Raw genomic sequence first — 25,739 nt, forward strand, 5'->3', positions numbered from 1 at the left:
CTGGACTCCCATGTAGCCGCCGTTTGTCCCAGACCTGGTGGCTTAAACTCACGCTGGGTGCATGTGTGTGCATGCACAGGATCCCAAGAGGAGAATGGAGGAGATGGGATTGTGGCATGGCTAACCCCTTTGGGGGGTGATTTCTCTCTTTCTGTATCTCTGTCATTCTGCTGCACACATATGTCCTATAGCAAAAAAACCTTTCAAAAAAAAAAAAAAAAGAGAATTAACACCTAGCATATATGAAGGCCTCTAAAACACTGCTCCAACCCCAGCAGCACTGATCATTCTGACTGGTTTCTGTCATGTCTGAGCATTCTGAACATCATCTCATCTAATACTTAAAAAAAAACCCTTCGCAGGTGCTTAGGAGTGTACGCAGATTAAAGAGAAAATGAAGGCAAGTGGGCAGAGGACAAGGGGCAGAAACTGAGAATACCAGCATTCTGGTAACAGCAACGATAGCAAGAAAACGACAAGCGATGCCACCCAGGATAATTACGGCATCTCAGTGAGTGGACCTGTGCATTGAAATGACCTGCCTGTTTCAGCGGCGAGGCGCCGTTCAGATCAAAGGTGGTTACGGTATCTAATCACCTAGCATCCAGCCACACCTGTGACTCTGTCGGGGAGGCAGCTGTAGAAGCACGTGCTCACCATCTCCACTAGCATCATCAGCCAGAGAACATCCCTTTTTTTGTGGCTGTTCTGACCAATCACCACCTTGGGCTTTCCTGGATCCTGCAGCAACAGGAGACTGCGCACATCCAAAGCACGAGTCTATGCCCCTGGGATTCCGCCACAGTGAAGACGGCTGGTGATTTTTTAAAAATGCTCATTAGAAACCATTCTGAAACCATTTTATTTCCTGGATGAAAATGGCTTCACATTAGCCTTACCAGACCTGCCCCTGAAATTTAGAAGAAAATTGTGCAGAAATACAGAGTTCATTTACGCAAATAAGCACACACCTGCTTTTTGCATTACAGAATGCTTCTATTTTCATCCCGGCAGCTGTCCCTGGGTCTGAGTTACATAAATGAATAATGCATTTAATATGTTATTAAATGGGGCTGCTACCTCTGTAATAACAAGGCAACTTATGATTCTGTTGGACCTGAGCTCTGAATATTACTGGGATGAATTTAATTGGTAAAGCATTCTTCAATCCGCCAAGAAGAAACGTGCTTTGAAATGGCTAGGGAGTCTTCATACAACTACTGAAAAGGAAACATTCATAATGTGCCTTTGATATTCCTAACCGTTCATCAGGAGATGGTGTCTTATTACTCCAACAACCCCAATTCTTTTCCTTTCTCTCTTGATAGGTCTGTCACTCTTTCTGTTTTACCCCTACCCTCTTTGATTTTGCTTCTGGGCTGTCTGGATTCTTAAAAAGATGAAGGCCACATTTCTTCTTTGTGAGAGTAAATCTGGACAAAAACATTGAAAGTTTTCATATTCTATTATGTTTCTGTTGGCTAGGTCTTTTTTTCTTATTCTGGCCATGGTAGTGGTGGAATACCAACCTAGCATTTGTGACTATTCAGAGTATATTAAGATGACACTAAAGTCTAGCTTATTAGATTCTAACCCTGTCTGCCCTTTAGAATAATTTAAGGGTACCTTTTAAATATATGGCTGCCTAGGCCTTGCTCTAGGAATTCCGACTTAACTGAGAATTCTGGGCATCAGTTTGTTGTTAAGTTCTCCTGGTGATTCTAGTTTGCAACCAGTATTGCAGAGTACAGCCCCGAAGGTTAAAACCAGTGTGGGGGAACCAGATTGCCTGAGTTTAAATTCATGTTCTCATTTACAATGTGAACTTGGGTATTTTCCCAACCTATTCCTAGTTTTTGGATTCTTTTCCTATAACATAGGGATGATTACAGGATTTTTTTTTTTCATAAAGTTCTTTGGAGGCTTAAATAAGGTAATGCTTTAAAGTTCTTTGAAGGACTAAGTAAGGGTTTAGGGCCCAGCCATAGTGGCATAGGTAGTAAGAGGCTACTGGGTGAAGCTGGAGCTCCAAGAGAGGCTCAGGCTCAACTCCTGAACTACCCTCCAATAGCCTGGGCAGAATGACACATTCCTATTATCCTGGTTAACTTGGAAGCCAGGACAGGAGGATTGTAGCACAGATTTACCTTGTCAAAAATACCTTTCTCTTTCTCTCTCTTCACTTTTCTTTATCCCTCTCACTCTCTCAAAAAGGAATAGAAAAAAAAAAATAGAAGATGAAGCAGGAGCTTAGCGTGCAGTTTAGTATGCTGTAAGAACTTAGTATTAAAATATCACAAATTAGGAAAATGTTAGTATTAACACTGTACCACTGAACCCCTATAGGGCATGTGTGCTCACAAGAGAGACAGAAAGACAGAAAGTGAGAAATCACATCCCAGGGGAGATGGCCACACTGCAATCCCTTCTCCTCCATTCTCCTCTTGGGACCTTGGGCAGGCACACCCACGTGCCGGTGTCAGTCTTAAGCAACTGGGACCAGGACTCAAACTGCGGTCAACTACATGCATGTCCAGTAGGAGAACCCTTATGCCATCTTCTGGTCCTGCCAAAATTGTCTTAAGACCAAATTCAATCATCTCAATTCCCTTCTAAAAATCTTTTACAACTTTCTATGGGCTTATTGTAAAGAGTGAAGTTCAGGTTTAAAGTAAAGAAGTCCACCATTTGACATCAATGCATTTTTCTCGCTTCAGCTCTTCCCACTACCTGGCACGCTTCCTGAGCCCCAGCCATTCTAAACACTGTACACTTTTTTTTTTTTTTTACTTGTTCTGTTCACTCAGCCAAGGATGCTCTTTCCAACTGTCAAATTACTACTCATCCATTGAAAGTCAGCTTATAAATTGTGCTTTTCTCTGAAGTCCCTGTTTTCATAAGAGTTATCACAGGCGATAAACAAGATAAAACTAGAACTCTAGTTCTTTCCATACCCCAGATAGGCTTGCTTGTCACAGGGCTATGGCTTCTCTTATTTTCACTTACAATGAGAAAAATAAAATAGTTCAATCTCTTGGATGGTACTATGTGTCTTTGTTTTAAGGGGAAAATCCTGCCTCGTAATAAAGACACTGGACTTAATGAAGCAAGAATTGGAACTAGCCTTGAGGACAGAGAAAGGAGCTGGTTTGGGGTATGGTACATGACTAAGACTTAAGATCTTCCAAGAACTACCACTTTAGCAATGTTGGTGTGCAGTGAGGAAGACAGTACGTATGTTCACGTGTGTAAGTTACAATAGCTTTAAAGGAGGGTGAAGATGGTGCAGTGTTAAATGTAACAGTCTTCAAGGCTGACCATGTGGGAAGGTTCCAGGTTTGAACCCAGAGGCCTCCATGAGTACCTGAGGCATGTGCATGCCCATTATTCAGGGCTGGCTGAGGCTGGGGGTGAACTGCTAGATTACAGCATCAAGACCCTGGTGGGGATACCTGTCCCTCTCTCTCTCTGTCCCTCGCCTGTGAAAGAAATAAACAAAATAAGTAAAAATTAAAAAGCTTTCTAATTATAGGTCTTTGGCATTATATATCCAGTGCTATAGTGGCACGACTTAACAATGGGATCAGAAATAAACTTTTTTAGCCCCGTACCCAGAGAAACTTCTTTTAGGGAAGCTAAAGTGGTGGTGGCCCAGATCTCCTGATCCTTGGTGATTGGGAACTGTATCAGACTTCTTGGCTGACAGACCTCACTGGTGTGGCTATGCACAAGCCGCTGTGAGTCTACATCAGAGAACACATGCAGCTCCCAAATGGCCATCTATGCTTAACGAGACGGGCTGGCCATGTGCCATACCCCAACACTAATCTTATGTAGAAGCTGTAACATCAGCATTCAGAAAGCACCGAGTTCCCTCCCTGACCACACAGGTTTTCCAAGCTCTTTCCACAAGGCAATAGCTCTCTGAACTTTTCCTTTAAACTGAGTAAGCAGATTAGGTTTTAGGGAACTGACATGAGACAGAAGACAAGGTAGAGAAAAGAAAGATTTTCTTGCATTAAGCACGGTAGAAGTTCAAGTCATTTCATTCAAATAGTAAATGGAACGTGACTTCCCTTGGAATGCTAGCTTGATGAAATGGGACACATGCTCATACTTAACTAAATGACTTAATATCAAAAATCCTAAGAATGGCTCATAGAATCCACTCTCTGAATCCACGACTTGTGCAACTAAGTTACATAAAGTAATTTTTACTTTTTTTTGAACACCTGCAGTCCACATAATCCTAACGTCGAACCACCATTTCAATTGGTCCTGAAAATGTCAGTCCTTGAAGGGATCTCAAAGATTATTCCACAAAATCCTTTTGTTTTTCACATATGGAAAAGGAAACAAAGTGTAAAGAGTTGATTGGCATCTGCCCTTAGACCAAGTCTGGGTTCTCTTACCATTACACCATTACACCTGGATGAGAATTATTCATGCCAGTGCCATTGATATGTGCAAGACCAGCCATATGAGAAAGCAAGTCTTCACTCATATTCACTCACCTTCTTCATTTCCCAATCCCAGTGCTACCCCATGAAAAGATGGACAACTTCATCTGCAAAAGGCCTCTGAAAAGTCAACTTCATAGCCACAAACAATTATTGAGTATCTGCTGTGAGACTGTGTGGTTCTTGGTTAGGAAACTACTACACAGTCCCCTGCAGTGATGAGTCTGTAAATAATGCAAGTGATTTCCTTTCTGTGGACTTTAAACACATGCACTGCTTTTAGGGCCAATTATTCTCCTCAATGCACATTGACAACTCTCCTTGAGTGATCAGACTGAACATTAACATCTCCACAGGGCACAGGAATGGAGTCACCTGGGAATAAACCAGAGCCCCCAGTGTCCCTGGAAATAACAGATCCAGGAGAATGGCAAGTTTTCCAGGGTCTAAATGTTTTCACAGTTGATGTGGAGAGGAATACATTACAGTAAACATTTTTAAAGAACATTCCAAATATATTTTGACAGCATGGAGATTATAATTTTACTACAATTTAAGAGTGTTTTTTTCTTGGACTTGCTAACTATTTTTATACATAAGATACTGAACTTGTGCTATTTAAGATAAATAAACTGTTTGAGTAAATATCCCCATTGTATATTAAGAAACTAATCCCAAGCCACAGCAAAAGTTATCTTTGGACATTATTTCAAGAGTTAATGGATCCTGTGAAGAAACTTCACTGCCAGAAATTTCTATACATGCATCTTAAAACATAGCTAGAAATATCTCAAACTTAATAGCAAGAAGAAAATTGTCTCTTGAAAAGAATGATCTTGGCTTTTTAAAACACACCAACCCAATACCCACATTTACAAAATCTTTTACCATTGGCATGAAACAAGCAACATCCTACTTAATTTAACACCTTAAATTTGCAATATGTTCCCTAGCTCCAAAACAGTCCAAACAAGATTAAGCCACATGTAACACAACGAAAAGAGCCTGTGCTTGTATATGTGCAAAGTGAGATATTTATAGACACCGATGAAGAAACAGAGGAATGAATTTGGGGTTATTTCAACACTAGCATGCAATAAAATATACGAATGAACACTGATTTAATTTTATTTGAGCAAAAGGAACTTTTTCAATAATCAGGTAATGAACAATCTGGCCTGAGTGACGTAGAAAGACAGTCATCTGTTTTGATATAAAATGGTTCCATCACTTTCTAATTATGTAAGTTTATGAACCTGTACAGGTTATTATTTTCTATTTTACAGATTATAAAACAGGCATTTAGATTAAATAGGTTGTAGATCTCTTACTGCAGTGACTATTAAACATCAAATATTTGCCCAGACTATAGATTCATAATAAAATGAAGTTTTAATCCCTTTTTCCCCCCTCACTATAAAGACATCTTTAGGTGTTAACTATTGGTGATGTTATTTGCATTTATAAAGGGAGAACTATGTGCTAGGTGTTGTGTATATGCTCTCTATATATTATGATATTTATTCAAACCTTGAAGGCAAATAGCAAGATTTTTTTTTTCTTTCTTTCTTTTTGGAGAGATTTTCACTGTAGGGCGCATGCGCTCGCCAGACAGACAGAGAGAGACATAGAGACAGAAAGCGAGAAATCACCCCCCAGGGGGGATGGTCACGCCGCAATCCCTTCTCCTCCATTCTCCTCTCGGGATCTTGGGCACGCACGCACACGCGCCCGGCGTGAGTTTTAAGCCACCGGGTCCGCCGCAATCCCTTCTCCATTCTCCTCTCGGGATCTTGGGCACGCACGCACACGCGCCTGGCGTGAGTTTTAAGCCACCGGGTCCAGGACACGAACTGCGGTTGACTACGTGGGAGTCCAGCGACATAGCCATTACGCTAACTGCTGGTTCCCAAATAGCAAGATTTTGTAGGTTAAGAAACTAAAGCTCCAAGAAACAAAGTCATTTGCTAGTGATAACAGGAAATGTCAGAGATTGGATTGAAAACTCTTCATTGTTTCATCCCCAAATTACTCTTTTTCACTAAATAAAATGATCTCAATTATATTTCATTCTTGATCTATAACAGACTAAGACCCCAGCGCCAGCATTTTTGTTTCCCATTTGGATGTAGATTGTGGAAATCATGGGACCAAAGACTGAGAAGAGGTAGGATGCTAACAGTGGAGACCTCAACAGGACTTTGCTCACATGCTCTTTCATGGTGTGGGCATCAGAAACCCTGATACCATGAACCAAGAAGCAAGAACTGGTGGTTACAATCATCTGGAGGGGCATTCTGCACCCATTGCACTTCTTTTCTTTCTAAAGTTTTTACCATAGGGTGCGTGTGCTCATCAGAGAGAGACAGAGAGGAACAGTGAAAGGGAAAGTGAGAAATTGCCCCCTAGGAGGATGGCCATGCCACTATTTCTTCTCCCTCATTCTCCTCTCAGGATTTTGGGCAGGAACACACCAACTCCCAGTGTGATTTTTTTTTTTTTTTGAGAGGTTTTTGCTATAGGGCACGTGTGCTCGCCAGACAGACAGAGAGAGACAGAGAGACAGGAAGTGAGAACTCACCCCCCAGGGGACATGGCCACGCCACAATCCCTTCTCCTCCATTCTCCTCTCGGGATCTTGGGCATGTGCCCGGCGTGAGTTTTAAGCCACCAGGTCCAAGAGGCGAACCAAGGTTGACTACGTGGGAGTCCAGTGACATAGCCATTACGCTAACTACTGGTCCCATTTCAGTGTGATTTTTAAGGCCCAGGACTTGAACCACGGTCAGTCATATGTATGTCCGGCGCCTTAATCAACATGTCACCTTCTGGCTTCCCATTTCACTGCTAATTCCACCCATATTTTCTAAATTCTAGCCAAGAACTTAAACAAAAATATGCAACCATTCGCTTCTACACAGTGAAACTGAGAAAAATGTGGGCATCGCCTCAAAATAGCATTTCTATTGGTCATAATAATAACTGATGTTAGAAGTTTTCATTATGGTGGAATGTGTGAATGAGAGAACTCTGCTTGAGATACAGGATAGTCAGCTGATTGAAAACAACCATAATCATTTACTGAGTGAACAATTTTTAAAATCAATGAGTACTTTTTTATTTTAAATTTTATTTTAGAATTTATTTACACTTAATAATTGTACATTGTGCATCTGTGTGAGTTCCCCCAATCTTGACAGGATGGAGAAATAGAGGATAAAGAACTACAGCAAGACTGTCCCCCATTAGGGGTGTGCTTTCTCCTTCTCTCTCTTTCTCTGGCAAGCAACATGCCCTCTGGCAAAAAGAAAAAAAAGTTTCTTAATGTAATTGTTATCATTTAAAAAAGTCTTATATGTATGGCAATAAATGGAATACTAAATAATAAAAAAAAAGAATGAATGAACAAAAGAAAGGTTTTCCTGTATACTTGCAATTAAACTCAGAAAAGTGATGCTGGGGAGTTTGGCCTTTTAACCTTGACTGACAAGAGATGACTGTTTAGCAGCCACTGCTGGGTTCATGATCTGGCTTCGTGTCTGCAGGAGGGCTGTGCTGTTAAGGGAGAGTGAGAGGCTAGGGGTAGCAACCTACCCTCACAAGCCTACCTAGTGAGACACAGAGGTAACAGTCTTGGTGGAGGCCCTCCACTCTCAGACTGGCACCTCATAATTCTCTGCCCTTCACCTCAGCTCTGCAGCTACAGCTTCTGTACCGCTGAGCTTACAGTGCCCAGGGAAGGGTTCAAATGCCTCGGAGACTTAGATTGAAAGGTGGCTCCTTGCTTCCACAAACACTAGTGTCAGGATTTGTCCTTGAGAAAACCATCAATGAGGCTCTCATTTCCTGTTCGTTTTGTCTAAAATGACCTTCCTCAAATTGTTATTTGGTAAAATCCTATTTTCCTTCTCCTCAGCTTTCTCTTGTAGAATCCATTGATATTTGTACTTTAAAGAAAGATGATAGTTAAGTCAAATAAATCTCCAACTTGTGGGACTCACAGAGAGCATGTGAGCAGGAAGCTATTGCTTTAACCCTTGTAGGGGAGATATTTGGCAATGCCTTACACTCAGGCTGAAGATGTAACCATTTGGCTGAGGAAAATTTGCTCTAGAAGCTAGCAAAAACACCTCTAACTGCCAAAAAAAGACTAATTATCATCGCATGTTTTTAATAACAAATATTAGGGTATGAAATGTTCATTGCAGCTTTGTTGATAGTGGCAGAAGGAACAAAATAAGCCAAACGTTTATGAAAGGAAATGAGTAAATAATCCTATAATACTGAGTACTATAGAATTTTTCAAAAATGAAATGGAAGGTAGCCCTTATATTCTGATTTGAAAAAAAAAGATGTTAAAGATATGTCTTTGAATGAAAAAGGCAAATAGAAGAACAACATACCTAGTAGGAAATCATAGGTATAAACAACCTCCCAAATTAATCCTTCATATTTTCTCTCAAAACAATTATTTGTTGGCAAATACAAAGAAAAGCATTTGGAAGCATGTATGTCAAACAAATAATAGCTGTGTGGCAAAGAGGGCCACTTAACTGGCTTTTTAAAGTTATAAAACATATGCATATATTTCTTTCATAATTAAATATTTTGAAGGAGAAAGATGTGTCTAATGCCAGCAATGCTAACGTTACAACATTTAGTACTGCTTATGAACTACCACTGAATCCACACATAGTCATATGACATGTGGGATGAGGAGCTAGAATGACATTAAGAAAGGCAGGGAGGTCTTTCTCAATTCCTCTACATTTTACCTCTTGCCAACTCTTGAGCAGTTTACAGACACTGCAAATGGGAATTTAGTGGTGTGAGGCCTTTGAAGATGACTTCAGGCCCTTGTCCCAGCTAAGGGTCTTCTTATTCCTAAGGTAAAATGTGGAGTTTAGAAAATGGGCTAGTCAGTGAAGTTCTTCTTGACACCTCTCCCCCAGGGGCCCTGTCCAGGTGGTCACTCCTCCCTCTATAAGCATCTTAGTTATGAGAATAGGAAACTTGTTTTACTTGATGATGATGGGCATTTATCATATATTCTCTTTATACAAGCTTACTCACCGATGTGGACACTTCTCTGCACAATGTTTGAATGGAATTGATGAAACCAGTGGATGTGGCAACCTAACAAAAATCACTGGAGGTGAGCGAGTTCATGTAAGAGGGTTAATGTGGTGATTTCGTGACTACCAAACTTAACAACTGCATTGACAAACATTTATATGCCTGGCAACTTATTGCTGAATGACATTTATAATTAAAATCATGCTTTTAATTTTATAGGGCATACATGATAGATCCTTTTAAATAGAAAATTATAATTTAGCCTCTCTAATATTTTATTTTACATTAGTCAAGACTTACAAAATTGCAATAAGTTAAAAACTGAGAGGTCACAGGCTCGGTTTCCTTGATCTAAGTAGCAACTGGAACAATTTTGACCCATCAGTGCATCAGCTTCCTCTTCTCAATACCAAGGAGAGAATAATGTAACTTCCTTGACTAATTGAGCTGATGGAAAAACATCGATTCTTAAATTAGCTTTGGGGCTTTCCAATGCCTTTTATGTCTAAACATGCTGGTACATGCAACTAATAAAGCTCTTGTTTTTGGCATTCCTTCTTGGTTAAGGTTAGTTATTTTATTCACCCTTTTCAATGTTTTCTCCCATGGTTCTAGATGCTAAAGACCTCCCAGACCCATTGCTGTAAAAATGTTATTTGTATTTTCCTAAGATCTTGTGTTATTGTTCAAATAAATCCAGCTTATTGCCTCTTTCAAAGGTTTTAGGAATTGCTGAAATCAGAGATAGGAATAGTTGAAGAAGTCCATATTCATGTTTTTCCTCCTTTTCAAAGGATATTATACTGGCAGTCTTTTATTTTAATTAAAAGTATTTAATTTGTTCAAATGCTCAACAGGGTATAAATGGAAGTTTCATATCCTCCAGAAGGTTCTCTGTACTGTAGCTGGCACAAGAACTGAGAAGAAGCTTCATCATACAGAATGAGCTTACAGGTGAGGTCCCTCTTTCCTTTCTTTCCTCCCTCTCTCCTATTCTTTCTTTTTCTTTTTATTCTCCCTTCCCTTCCTTTCCCTTCCCTTCCCTTCCCTTCCCTTCCCTTCCCTTCCCTTCCCTTCCCTTGCTTTCTTCTTTCTTGCTTTTTTTAGAGAGATTTTTGCTACAGGGTGCAAGCAATCTCCAGAGAGATGGAGAGGCAGAAAGTGAGAAATCACCCCCCCCCTTGGGGGATGGCCACACCAGTCCTCTCTCCTCTTAGAATTTTGGCCATGCCCGCACATGCACCCGACATGAGTTTGAAGTCCCAGGGTCTGGGACTCAAACTGCAGTTGACTACGTGGGAGTCTAGCAACGTACCCATTATGCCATCTGCTGGTCCCTCTCTTTCTTTTTTTAACCTTTTAGGATCAGAACTGAATGAGAGAAAATAATAATGAATCCCCATGCACTCATTTACAGAAAATATCTTCCCTTTTATAACATCTGAAAACAAAATTCACACATTCTTTATCTCTGAAAGATAAAGACTATTTTTTCAGCCTAACCAAAATGCCTTTATCACAGCTAAATATAAAATGATAATTTCTTAATATTACCTATGGTGGTAAATTTCATGCATCAACTTGACTGGGCCACAGGGTGCCCAGATATTTGGTCAAATGTTCTTCTGAATGTTTCTATGAGTGTGTTTTTAGATGAGATTAACATCAAAATTGGTAGACGAAGTAAAGCAGACTGTCCTCCCTCGCATGGGTGAGCCTCACTCTATGAATTGAAAGCCTGAATAGAACAACCCTTTGAGAGAAAAAAATTGTTTTGCCTGACGGTATTCAGACTGGGACATATGCTCTTATTATGCATTCAGACTCAAACTGAAATATCAGATCTTCCTGGATCTCAAGCTTTTGGACAAGAGTTACAGCACTGGCTCTCTGGTTTTCAGAACTTTGCACTTAGACTTGAACTAAGCCATCAGCTCTGCTGCATCTCCAGCTTGCTGACTCATCCTGCAGATCCTGGGACTTGCTTGTCTCCATAATCAAATAAGCCAATTCCTTAACATAAATCTCTTTCTCCATAAACGTACATCCTCTTGGTTCTGTTTCTCTGGAGAGCCCTGACTAATACATTAACCAAGCCGGCACACATTTCCATTTCCCCCAATGCCTCAGAAATGTCTTTCTCACGATGATTTGTCTGAATTAGAATTCAAATTAGTTCTATAAACTGTTTTTAAGTCTGTAGACATCAGTTACATTTGTGGCAAAGTCATCAGATTATTTTGTCTTTTATGGTATTTCTTACATAATATTAGACAAATCCCATGACAGAATATTAAACATAAGATTTTAGAATCTGATTCCACATACATAAAGATCAAAATGCCTGGAACCAGCAGTTGGCATAATGGCTATGTCACTGGACTCCCATGTAGTCAACCACAGTTTGAGTCCCGGACCTGGGGCTTAAACTCAACGCCGGGCGCGTGTGCGTGTGTGCCCAAGATCCTGAGAGGAGAATGGAGGAGAAAAAATTGCAGCGTGGCCATCCCCCCTGGGGGTAATTTGCTGAGACATGAGACAATGAGACAGATTTCTGTCTCTCTCTATCTTTCTGGTGAGCGCATGTGCCCTATAGCAAAAAACTCTCAAAAAAAAAAAAAAAAAAAAAAAGGTCAAAATGCCTGCTTGAAATGTGTCAAGACTAGACACAGAAAGAAAGTGAAAACACATTCCTGTTAGTGCTAGTATACTCCTGAAAAGTCTGTGAGCTCCTATCCTAAGTCCAGGTTTCATATTTATAAAACAAGAAACAAGTCAAATGCACCCAGTCTTAGTGGTACAGTTAGCAGTATACTGACCTACTGTGCTGGAAGCCATATGGCTGGCCCTGAGTTCAGATCCCTGGCCCAGCCCACCTGAGATATACTGAGTGCCCATGCATGCCAAGGATCCTGATAAGCAGGAAGACTGAAGGAAAGGTATTTTAGTGTGATAAAACCCTGTTGTGGGTGTCTGTCTCTCTTTCATTCTCTCTCTTATGCATGTCTCTCTATATGTCATAAGTAGCATAAATAATGAAGTAGGAAATACACATATAACTATCTATTTGACTTTTCTCACAGGGGCAAGGTAATCTCACATGATTAAATCCTTCAAAAATAAAGAAATGTATAAATTAGTATTATAATATTCATCCAAGTTATATTTCTCATTTCTTACTTGCAACTAGGTGTTATTTTCAGGTGAAACTTGTACTATTAATGCAAAGCTGGTTGCATTACTAAAGTGAACAAGAGAAAATACATTGTGCTATAAGGAAAACAGTCTGGCCTTTGATCAGAAGTATAACTGTTAGTACAACACAAGTTCAAAAGCAGCAAAGGCTGGCCTCTGGAGGTCACTACCTCAGACACTCACCCAGTACTATTAAGGTAACTCTGCCCCAAGCTGCAATCCTTCGACAGAGAGGATGGATTGAACCAAAATGCAGGCAGGCACTGGCCATTGCTGTGTCGCTCATAACCATAGTCGCTGTTGGAAAAGAGCCACAAAAACACTTTTAGTGGGTGGCAAAATTACTTAGAATAATTCCACATTAGTCCACAGCTATCTTCTACTCTAATAAGTTAGCCAAAAAACAATCATTCCCTGAATCAATGACTTCTCAGAAGTGGGACTTTTTTTCATAGAGTATCTATCAATTATGCGTGAAAATATCCTACAGAACCAATCATTTCATTTACACACTAGTTAAGCTGAAAAAGTAGATCATGTTCTTAATAGAAGACACACAATTCTGATTAGTGCTGGGCCCAGAGAAAGCTGAAATGAGAAAACAGGGAGTGGTGGAAACGCAGCTCTCAGTGAGAACTTCTCACTGAGTCTAACAAAGCCACATGTGGCATAATACTGATTACTGCTGATGTCTTTGGGATGCTCTTCCAAGACATCTGGATCTATCAAGTAGAGCTGAGCCAGGTCTCTCCGTGCACAAGCCATATGCTTCAAAATCACAGCCAAAAAGGCAATGTCCTTCAGGAGTGTCACAAGCTTTCCCCTAAGGAAAAGTTTTGTCCCAGGAAGCTAATGGTGCCAGTTAGGACTAACTGCTTTAAATTCTCTCTCTTCTTTGGAAATAGTCACAATTTTTTTTTCTTGGCTTCCTCTCATTCTTGCCTCTCCTTGGAGAGGTTGGATATTCTTGGCTTCTGGAAGATGAACCTGGGCATAGAGAATGACAACAAAATGCACCTCCACATGCACAGACAAATTGCAGGCAGCAATCAGCAAGCATTAGCAAGAATTGGCCCATCTGTGCAATTCAAGTGAGATACTGGCACACGAGGGTTGGGAAGGGCTGGAGGTGAGATACTGGCACACGAGGGTTGGGAAGGGAGAAATAGGCTCAGCTCAGGGCCTATCACCAGGCATCTGGTACTGTGAATTCTGCATCTACCAGCTAAATTTGGTGTTGGATCAACATAGCATGGGGAGGAAGACGTCAGAATTACTGCTACAGGACACCCAGTGCTCGAGGAATTACTTTACAAATGCTGGAGGATGACAGGTGAGGTAATTTGGAGCACTATCCAGGGGTAAGCCAAGCCAGGAGGGAACACTGAGTGACGTCCACCTTTCATTCTTAGGCAGAAATGCCAAAACTCCAGTTACTGGTAGAAATCCAACAAGGTTCATAAGTGACCCTTCCAAAATGTTTTTTAGAAATCATACAGTTATAAAAATCACATTTGACCAGAACAACCTTATGATGGCTACCTCCATGACTCATTTTCCACTTCTTAGGATGCATTTCAGCTGGTGGGACAAGTAGGTTATTCCCATAGATGAATGCAAGGATGAGACGAAGACAGGGAGGTGTGAGGGATAGGAGAGGAAAGGAACCTAATTTATTCTCTTATCCTGTGTTCCATTCATTTTGGTCTAGCTTATAATTAAAAAAATAAAGAAAGAAAGAAAGAACAAGAAAACAACAATGATGATGACACAAAAGACTAGCTTATTTCGCTAACTCTTAGAAAAGAATCCTAAAGAAGCAAATATTTCCAAGGACTATAAGGGAGTTGGGACATCTCACTTTATTTTTCGTTTTGATTTTTCCATCAGAGAATAATGTTGCTCACTAAAAAGAAAAAAAAACGAAAAAAAAAAAAAGGCTGTTTTTGCATGTAAGGCTAATGTTAAACCACTAAAGTAAAATGCTAACTTCCTTTGCAAATCCTTCTTCTTGAATACAATGGATGAAGCAAATGCAGCCAGGCTTTGGAAATAGAAATGTGATGAATAGGACTAAAAATCTCATGGTGGTTTTCCTTGTGAATGTATTTCAGGATGTCAGTCCCAAAGGGTAGGACAGGAATAAAATATTTTTGTCATTGTAACAGAGTACTACTGCACTGACTAAAACAGAAATCACATTCGAGGAGGCCTCTGCAGAATTCCTTGTGAGCTGCAGTGTAACTGAACCTCTGTTGCCCTCTGGCTGAGCCCTAAGAAATACAGCTTTGGCTCTTGGCTTGCCTTGTTCACCAACAAGAGGGGAACACTCATGGATTGTCAATCTGACTGCTAGTGGCCAATTTTGCAGGCCGTCCTGGTACTATCTAGTCAGAGAATATCTGCAGAGATTACCTCCAGATGTTTATCATGAGAGAAAACTTATTTTTTCTAAGATGTGTGATAGTATGTACACAGTATCTCAGCCCAATTATTGGTATTTTCATAATCAGATGTGACCTGTGATTACTATTGGGTTGTTCAAAAAGTCATGATGCATTTTTGCAGAAGGGGAAAGCAGCAGCACCAGATCCAAGATGGCGGCCAGCAGGAGGCTGATGAAGGAGCTTGAAGAAATCCGCAAATGTGGAATGAAAAACTTCCATAACATCCAGGTTGATGAAGCTAATTTATTGACTTGGCAAGGGCTTATTGTTCCTGACAACCCTCCATATGACAAGGGGGCCTTCAGCACGAAATCAACTTTCCAGCAGAATACCCATTCAAACCACCGAAGATCACATTTAAAACAAAGATCTATCACCTGAACATCGATGAAAAGGGGCAGGTCTGTCTGCCAGTAATTAGTGTGGAAAACTAGAAGCCAGTCACCAAAACTGACCAAGTAATCCAGTCCCTCATAGCACTGGTGAACGACCCCCAGCCTGAGCACCCCCTCCGGGCTGACCTAGCTGAAGAATACTCTAAAGACCGTAAAAAATTCTGTAAGAACGCTGAAGAGTTTACAAAGAAATATGGGGAAAAGCGACCTGTGGACTAAAATCTGCCACGATTGAACCCAGCAAGTGTGAGCAGAGACCCCGAGCAGTGCATCAGATACCCCACAACGCAGGACTCTGTGGAAAATTGACATGGGCCACCGCCTGACGTCCGCTTGTGGCGGTTACTAACTTTCTACAGTTTTCTTAATCAAAAGTGGTCTAGGTAACCTGTAAAGAAAGGATTAAAAATTTAAGATGTTCTAAAAAAAAAAGAAAGAAATTGTTGAAGAATGACTTCAGTTCTTAAGCAGGTCAGGTTTCAACTGTTCAACATTTACATATATATTTAGCAATTACTTTTGGTAAACAAAAACATAAGCCAATAAAAAAGAGAATGAATAAAGAAGGGAGAAGAAAAGCAACGGAATATGAGATGGATTTACGAAAGGAATTACCACCTCAATAATTGGTCAACCTCACTAAACACTAACCTAGAGCATGGCAAGGGCAATGTGGGGCCCACAAGCTAGCTCTCTGCTTAGCAAATGCTTCACAAAGAACTCAATGTCACTTTGAGTTTAGTTTAACCTCCAAATGTCTCAGCACTTCTCCCATTTAAACTAGCTCAATCTTGTTAAAGCAAGATGTTTCCTTTACCACTAGGTTCCAAAAGTCATAGATTTGCAACACCACTGAATCCATCTTTTTTTTTTTTTTTTTTTTTTTTGGAGGGGTTTTCAGTATCGGGCATAATGACAGAGAGAGACAGAGAGACAGAAAGGGAGAAATCACCCCCCCAGGGGTGATGGCCATGCCACAATCCCTTCTCCTCCATAATCCTCTTAGGATCTTGGGCACACACGCACATGCGCCCTGGTGAGTTTAAGCCACCGGGTCTGGGACTCGAACCACGGTCAGCTACATGGGAGTCCAGTGACATAGCCATTATGCCAACTGCTTGTCTCCTGAATCCGTCTTAGCACTGAGTTCAGAAATGTCTTCTGAGAGTTGTGGTAAGCTAACCACTGACTGAAAACTTTCAGATAGAAAACGTATTGCCTTGGAAGGCCACTGTTCTACTATCGGGGTTCCTGGTTTCCAGAAAGTTTTTATCTAGAGCACAAACATGTTTACCCCCTAAAAAGTCCACTTATTGCTTTCAGTGTTGCTGTTTGAAGCAGCATAGAGTAGATAGGATTTTTTATGGTCCTGAAAATATCAACTCTATGAAGATAAGAGTTACCAGTCATGTGTTCAATCCTCCATAAGGCTAAAGAAACTACTATATATATATATATATATATATACACACACATATATACACACACACACACACACACACACACACACACACAGTTATTAAACTATGATATCCCCACAAGGTAATTTTATAACAATATGAGGTTGTCACTTAGGCCTATATAGGTTACTACTATTTCAACGTTTTCACTAAGGCTCATACGGATTTGATATGCTGAATGACTGACTCCATGGGGTAACTACACAAGCTCACCAATCAAAATCGGCCTCTGTGCAGACGCAGGGCTCAGATTCCATAGCTCCTGCATATTTTCCTTGCATACATTTCCGCTCTGATTTTCGTTTCTTATATATCCTCTTTGCTCCCATGATACAAGCTTCTCCCTGCAAGGAGACAAGCATCACACTCAGTTGGACACATAGCTTGAACTTCCCCTGTCCTTTCAAGCCAGTTTATGGAGAAACTCACAAATCTTAGTGTAAAATGGACTTTGGTAGCTCATTTGTGTTTTCTTTTTGATGTCTAGAACTCTATTTGAGAACAGGCCTAGGAAGACAAAGCCTAAGAAGCATTGAGGATGTGTCAAATACCATCCTTAACTCCTTATGGATTTAGCAAACCTTTATTTGCCAAGGTGTTAAGGACAGTGCTATGAAGAACATACAATAAATAAGACTCAGCTTGTAACTAGTGTGTCACCAAGAAATCTGCAGTAATTAAGTTCAATTCTCCTATAATGAAAGATTTATATAGTTGGTCATTTACAAGCACATGAAAGACGAGTATAGCTAAGAAAAAGAAGGACCCATTTTTCTCTGATTTATTATGCCTCTGCCCACACAACTTTATAGCACTGATTTTATATTCGCCTATCAGACGAGTGAGAGAGCTAAGTTCAGTGTTTTTTTCACAAAATAAATAAAAGCTCGAATATTACGATGCATGTGCATCCCAGAGGGGAATGTATCAGCAGTATAAATAAGTGATAATTTTATTGTTGTGCCTGTGTAGAGTGGGAGTTTGTAACAAATGCAGCAGCCACTATCAAATACAGCTCCTTCTGTATTTCCTAAAGGCCAGAGCAGAACTGGGTTTAATCTAGTCTACACTGTTTTTCTTGAGCAAACTCACTTTCATTGGCTTCTTCACACATCTACATGTAAATATACTACCTAGCCTCGGTTTGGAGTATATGTTTCACTATCTGAATACAGTGATGGCTTTGCAGCAAGGACTTCCACCATATCCTTTGAGAGACTTTCAGAATAACTTCTGCCTTGGGAAATCAAAAAGAGACAATTTCCTCCAAGCAATATGATATGAGTTGAATAACTGAGAGGCCAAGATATGAGGAAGTTTCTTATTAATAATTCTGCATTTTTGTACCATAGAAGGAGACGAGAAGCATTATATAATACTAGGGAATGAAGGAGATGAGAAGAAAGGATTTTCCTGGCACAGTGCACCCAGCATAATTTTGTTATTTTATGCCTTGTCTCTGTTTGCATTGCTTGATAAAATGGAAGACTTTTTTTCCCTCACCTCCGCCCCCACCATGCAACCATATAACATGCTCAAATAAATTATGTTTGGATCTCAGTGCTGAGTTGGTATTTCATTTTGAGTTGTAAGTCTAAGTCAAGCACATTTGAATTTTATCTCATTATATCCTAGCACAATAAAAACCGAAATGACTTCACAACAAACTATAAATGTTGAGTTTGTTTACTGCTATGCAACACAAAACATGGAAGAAATCCCTAGATGGGCATTTTGACCAAGAGAGAACCACAGCTTCTACCTTATAACTGGCTTCCTCCCAACCCCTCTCATGCCTCCTACCAGGGCTCTGTTACAGTTCTCCTCATCCTACCTGGCTGTGCAGCTGCCAGGGTCTGTAGTCCTCCTCAGCACACCGTCTATCGAAAATGGACTTGTAGTCCACTTTGACCAGCTGCCATTCAGACCGATGGCTGAAGTGTCCAAACACTCTGCAGGATCCATGGTGATAAAAACAATCGTGATAATAACGATAACATCAGTAACGACAGCTAGCCCTTGTGGCGTGTTTGCTATGAGGTTGGTATAATGCTAAAGACATAGATCATTCCACTTAATCTTCAAAATGCATTTGAGACAGGTACTGCTACTACTGGTTCCACTGCCCAGCTGGATAACTTGAGATTCAAACAGTGTATTTGGCAACACGCACACAAAAATTCAAGTCACTAAGAACTGGTAGAGCCAGATCTCAGGGTGTTGAACTCAAGAGCTCACTCATGTATACTATATAACACAAAGGACTGAAAAGAAAGATTGAGGAAATCACAAATGGTGCATTCTATGTGGTCCGAGATTATACTTACGGGTTCCCTTGCTAATGTACATTTCCCCATGTTTCCATGCTATTTTACCTTCCTTTACCTTCTCACCAGTCCCCCAGGAAGTGGGAAGCAGCATTAAGTAGTTCTAACAGTTCCTATATTGTACATTTTACCCTCCTTACTCAGAGAAAACTGGGCATTCCGTAGGATGTTTGAATCACCCATTGAGGGTGGAATAAAAGTCACAAAATAACCTTTGTGATCAGCTTTTTAAATCTGTGTTTTGCAAATTAAAAAGATTGAATAAAAGCAAGTTATGGATAAATTGCTAATCTTGTTATGTTTCCCAGGGGTACAATGTGTAACTATTAGGCATATTGCATTTTTGTTGTTTTCTACATTGAAAAAGTGGAGAAGGGGGAAGAATTAGCAAATATACCAATGATTCAGTTTGATTTTGAAATTTTTGTTGATGACAGGATCAACTACTTTAAAATCTCCTCTCTCTGTTTTCCACGTCCAATTTTCCAGGGGAAGGAAATATCAAAGCTTCATATTTCAAATTCAAAACTCATGTTTTGAAATCTGTAGGCAGCTGAGTCATTAATCAAGCCTTTCACAAATTAATGATCATCACTCTCCAGACAAGAATGAGTATAAATGCAATTTCACAAGAACAGATTGTTCTCATGGTTTTCCTAATGTGCCTCACAATTGGGTTAAGTAAAGAGCCAGGGGAAAATGCAATCCTTTCTGGGGTTTTGATCAAGCTCTTTGTTCAGATTTAAAGTAAAACCATTCTTATATGCCTGAGATTTTCTGCCTAGTCAGCATGTTTATCATTCAGGGTTTAAATGTATGGATTGGGACCAGCAGTTGGCCTAATGGCTATGTCCCCGGACTCCCATGTAGTTGAGTGTGGTTCAAAGCCCAGACCGGTGGCTTAAACTCATGTCAGGCATGTGTGTGTGCGTGCCCAAGATCCCAAGAAGAGAATGGAGGAGAAGGGATTGCGGCACGGCCATTCCCCCTGGGGGAGGGGGGAATTCCTTGCTTTCCATTTTTCTGTCTCTCTCTCTCTGTCTTTCTTGTGAGCACATATACCAAAAACCTCTCCAAAAAGAAAAAAAAAATTATGGATTTATTTTTTTTAATTGAAATAATTACTTCTAATTTCCCTAAACCCATTTAGTGTAAAAAGAAAAGTTTGACCTTCTGCGGCCATCCTTCAGGCTGGATCTTCTGAAACCTATCAAAGAGCCAAGAAAATTGTTGGCCACATTTTTTTTCTTCTTTTCTGGAAACTCTTACAGTAAGATAAATTTATTTTGTTAGCAACTTCAAACCTAACAGCAGCAAATAAAACAGGCTTATATACACCATCTTTCTGGACTTACTGTCTAATGTTAAGACTGGAACCCACAACAGTTTTCCACTTACGTCATGATTAGAGTCTCTTCTCCAGGTTCACCCAGAACCCCATCCACAAAAAGTGGTATCGATGTAAAACTATATTTGCTCCAAGATCGTCCTTCATCAAAACTCAACCTAATGGTAGAGAAAATAAAAATCATTAGATCGCAAAAGAAAAAAATAACTCATCAGATATCACAAAAAAAAGGGCTTACTATTTTCTTTTTTTTTTTCCCAAAGGAATGAGACCATTCAACCAGGACAGAATACATTTTAAAAGTACCGTGGACATTGTCAAAGTGAGCCTTTCATCTGAACAGGTGTTCTTAATTATATCAGAAGGTAAAGATAATGTTATCCCAGCCATTGGGACTCAGATGTGTTGAAACATCATTAAAAACATGAAATAGGAATAAAAATAAGTCTTTGATAAAAAATTTTTGAGAGGTTTTTGCCATAGAGCGTGTGCACTTGCCAGACAGACAGAGAGAGACAGAGAGACAGAAAGCGAGAAATCACCCCCCAGGGTGGTGGCCACGCCGCAATCCCTTCTCCTCCATTCTCCTCTCGGGATCTTGGGCACGCACGCACACGTGCCTGGCGTGAGTTTTAAGCCACCGGGTCCAGAACTCAAACTGCGGTCGACTATGTGGGAGTCCAGCAACATAGCCATTACACTAACTGCTGGTCTCAGTCTTTGATAATTTTTTAAAATTTGGATATTTTATTAGTTCTTAGACTTGAATGAGACCCTTTCCAAAACTTCAGTGCTATCTAGCAGTAAGCTTTACAGATGAACCTGAAGAGCAATGCATTACAAGGCTGACTTAGACGGCTTCCTATGAAATCATCTCTAAGTGAACAAGACCTAAATATGTCTTTTTTTTTTTAAGAGGTTTTTGCTATAGGGTGTGTGTGCTTTCCAGAGAGACAGAAAGACAGAAAGTGAGAAATCACCCCCCAGGAGGGATGGCCATGCTCCAATCCCTTCTCCTCCATTCTCCTCTCGGGATCTTAGGCATGCATGCACATGCGCCCGGCATGAGTTTAAGCCACCAGGTCTGGGACTTGAACCACAGTCGACTACATGGGAGTCCAGCAACATAGCCATTACACCAACTGCTGTTCCCAATGTCCTTTTTTTTTAAGAGAGAATTTTTTTTCTATAGAATGGGTGCCTTTGCCAGAGAGACAGAGAAAGACAGAGAGACAAAAAGTGAGAAATCATCCCCCTGGAGGAATGGCCACACCACAATCCCTTCTTCTCCAATCTCCTCTTGGGATTTTGGGCATGCATGCACATGTGCCCAGCATGAGTTTGAAGCCACTGGGTCTGGGACTCAAACCATGGTTGACTACGTGGGAGTTCAATATAAACATTATGCCATCTGCAGGCCCCAGTGTGCCTTTCTTATAGTGTTATAAATTCTGAATGACCTTACTAAATAGCCACAGAGGGGTGAATTCCAGAAAACAAAAGGAGTGAAGTCTGCAGTTCTCGTGATCACTGCTATGGTATGGATGTTTTTGTCCTGCCTAGAATTCATATGTTGAAAACTTAATCACCAATGTGATGGGGTTAGACAGCAGGAACTTTGGTGGGTGATTAGGTTAAGAGGGTGGAGTTGTCAAGGATAGGATTAATGCCCTTATAAAAAAAGTCTACAGAGAACTGTCTTGCCCCTTTTTGCTTGTGAGGAGACAGTGAGGAAGGCTCTGTCTATGAACCAGAAAGCAGAGGTCTCACCAGACACCAAATCTGCCAGTGCTTTCATCTTGGACTTCTCAGCCTCCAGATCTATGAGAAACAAATGTCTGCTGTTCACAAGCTACCCAGCTTCTGGTGTTCTGTTACAGTAGCTGCACAGGATTTTTTCTTTTGTTATGTCTTTCTCTATGAATGCCCTTTCCCAAACTAAATCTTAATTTCTGTTCTGGAGCTTTCCCTTCAGTCATCAATGTAACTAACAATGGAGAGAAAACCAAGATTTTGATTTTGACTAAGCTCATGTATGGAGTGAGCCACTTTCTTTTTTCTTGTTTTGGAGAGGTTTTTGCTATAGGGTGTGTGCACTTGCCAGAAAGGCAGAGAGAGACAGAGAGATAGAAAGTGAGAAATCATCCCCCAGGGGGGTGGCCACACCACAATCTCTTCTCCTCTCTTCTCTCGAGATTTAGGGCATGCATGCATATGTGCTCGGTGTGAGTTTAAGCCACTGGGTCCAGGACTTGAGCCGTGATCGACTACATGGGAGCCCAACAACATAGTCATTACGCTAACTGCTGGTCCCTGGAGTGAGTCACTTTCAAAAACAGAGAAAAAAGAGCCTATCAAAAACCCCTCTGAACCTTACACATCCACCTATGGAAGGCCCACAAGTAGGGTTGTACATGTCACCTCAAAAAAGAAAATGAAGGAGGTAAGTCAGAGAGATGAAACAGGAGGAACCCTCCTGACCTTCTAATCTCGGTATAGAATGCACTCAGTGAATATGAATACCGGACTCCAGATGTTAATCAGGAAAGATGACTTCTAGAAGTTAAGTGACTAAAAGACTGTGTGTGACAGCGAACATCCTTCTACCTGTGATTTACATTTAAAATCCATAATGTAATTCCTCCCTTAGGGGTCTGAATTGACCTTCCCATCCTTTTCCAGCTGGCCTCTCCTTTTACAAAACTGCTGGCAATAATCTTAATTTTTTATTTTAGTGTTTTTTCTTTTCTTTTCTTTTTTTTTTTTGGCCATAGGGTGTGTGCTCTCTCTAGAAAGGGAGATAGAGAGAGAGAGGGAAAGTGAGAAATCGCCCTCTAGGGAGGATGGCCATGCAATCCCTTCTCCATTCTTCTCTTGGGATTTTGGACAAGCACATATACACCTGGCATAATTTTTAAGTCGCTAGGTCCAGGACTTGAAGCATGGTCTGCCATGTGGGGATCCAGTGCCTTAACCATTGTGCCATGTGGTGGCCCAACAAACTTTTTTTTTTTTTTAACAGAGCAAAAGTATAAATTATGTTGTAGTACACCTAACATTCTGCTACAAATACAGTCACAGTCACGATTTTTTCTTTTTTCTTTTTTTTAAAATTATGAGAGGGTGTGGGAGATCACCAGAGAATGATAGAGAAACAGAGAGAGAGAGAGAGGGAGAGAGAAAGCACCTTCCAATGGGGTGCAGTCATACCACAATCCATTCTCAATTTCTCTATCCCATTGGGATTTTGGATATACACATATATATGCAGCCTCCTTGTTTGTCAGGCCTCCAGGGTTGAGACTTGAATCTCTATCAGTCACATAGGATCTACTTCCCTTAACCACTAGGCTATGGGACCAGCCCCACAGTCACAATCTGATAGACTGACTCCTTGATTGGTTTGAGCAGTGCAGAGTCTTCAGGGGCACAACTCATAGGCAGTAGGTGCCCTTACCAAAGATGTCGAATCGGGAGAGATGTGTGTTTCATAGCAACCAGGACTCCTCCTTGATCCAGGTATAATACACTGTGCTCTTCTTCGAAGATCTGGATGAGGAAAAACATAGACACAGGGACAAATGTCTACATCCAGGGTTCAGAGAATCTGTTTTCACATGAGGATTTCCATTTCTGTTGATGTTAGAGAATTGGATAACTCTCCTACATCATATGTCTGCAGATGAAAGGAACCTTAATGATAAGTTACACCCATGATCTCATTTCTTTATTTTGTTTTATTTTGATTTTAGAGAAAGATTTTTGCTATAGAGCATGTGTGTTCACCAGAGAAATGGAAAGCAAGAAATCACCCCCCAAGAGGGATGGCCATGCTGCAATCCCTTCTACATTCTCCTCTTGGGATTTTGGACACACATGTATATGTGCTCAGCATAAGTTTAAGCTGCCGGGTCTGGGACTACAACTGCAGTTAACTATGTGGCAGTTCAGCGATGTAACCATTACGCCGTCTGCTGTTCCCCCATGATTTCATATGTATAGTTGAAAAAACTAAGGCTTAGAAAGAATTGGCAACTCTTCTAAGGCCATGCATACAGTAATTGGTGGCTAGGACTAGCTACACTGCAGTGCCCTTTCCAGATCTAATTATTTCCAAGTGTTATCAAAAAAAGATATTCTTACATCTTTAACTGATGTTCTACTAAGCCACAGGTAGCTCAGATCAAAATGGGATTGTCATCTTTGGGCACATGTGTCATTGGGGCTTTCTTCAAATGTGGAGAAACCAAGTTAAAGTAAAATGGAAGTATGTGTAAACAGTCTCTAAATCCTGTCTGTATAAGGTGCATGTTGTTTTCCCTACCAAATTTCTAGTATAGCCTTGTCTAGAGTTACACCATAGACATAATCTTTCGTTTCTTTGTTTACTTCTTATACCAAGATGCACCCTTATGACTACTGAAGCAGAGGCTTTTTTGCCTTGTTTGGGATGTTAGAAGAAAGAAAATAGGATCTGACTCTCTTAAGAGTTTCTTTAAACCAGTCCACATTCGACCAACCACTAAGATTATTGCTTTAGAGTTTCTTAAGTAAGTTTCTCTTCGCCCTGCTTCTCTCAAAATATGAGAATCTCACTGAGAATCTACAAAGGGTCCTAAGCTAAGAAATAGCAACTGGACCAATATGGACATCTCTAAGGTTAAAGTAGAGTGTTCTCATTGCTAAGTGTGATGACTTGTGCATTAGATTTCAGTTTACTCTGCTAATTATTGTATGATAATCAAACATCAGTGGGTTATTAAAACATGTTTATTGAAGTGTAACAACCCTGCATTAGGCACATATCTTGTTATGATTGCTAAACCTCATTAAATGCCTGTTTTATAAGCCATGAGATCTAATTTCTGTTCAGAAGAAATGTAGGAAGCATTTAAGCTAAACATATTGGTTTAAAGTGATTCCATTTCTACTTTCTCTAACATATGCATCCTGATGATTATTACGCCGTCTTTTGTTCATGAGATTTAAACATCTCAGAACACCACCTGGGTAATGGCTATTTCTATACCA

The 25,739-nt window shown here is 40.4% G+C and overlaps 1 protein-coding gene and 1 pseudogene across 1 annotated transcript in view; one reads left to right on the forward strand and one right to left on the reverse strand.

Moving 5' to 3' along the window:
* SORCS1 (sortilin related VPS10 domain containing receptor 1) overlaps nt 1-25,739 on the reverse strand; it is a 652,766-nt gene that overhangs the window by 93,391 nt on the left and 533,636 nt on the right. Inside the window, 5 exon segments of the mRNA XM_006166423.2 lie at nt 12,915-13,028; nt 17,247-17,377; nt 18,868-18,985; nt 20,759-20,866; nt 24,166-24,257. Coding sequence (XP_006166485.1) covers nt 12,915-13,028; nt 17,247-17,377; nt 18,868-18,985; nt 20,759-20,866; nt 24,166-24,257 — 563 coding nt within the window.
* Nucleotides 15,309-15,834, forward strand: LOC106733624 (ubiquitin-conjugating enzyme E2 L3 pseudogene; annotated as a pseudogene).

The sequence above is a fragment of the Tupaia chinensis genome, unplaced genomic scaffold (assembly GCF_000334495.1).
Source record: "Tupaia chinensis unplaced genomic scaffold, TupChi_1.0 Scaffold144255_1, whole genome shotgun sequence".
Taxonomy (NCBI): Eukaryota; Metazoa; Chordata; class Mammalia; order Scandentia; family Tupaiidae; genus Tupaia; species Tupaia belangeri.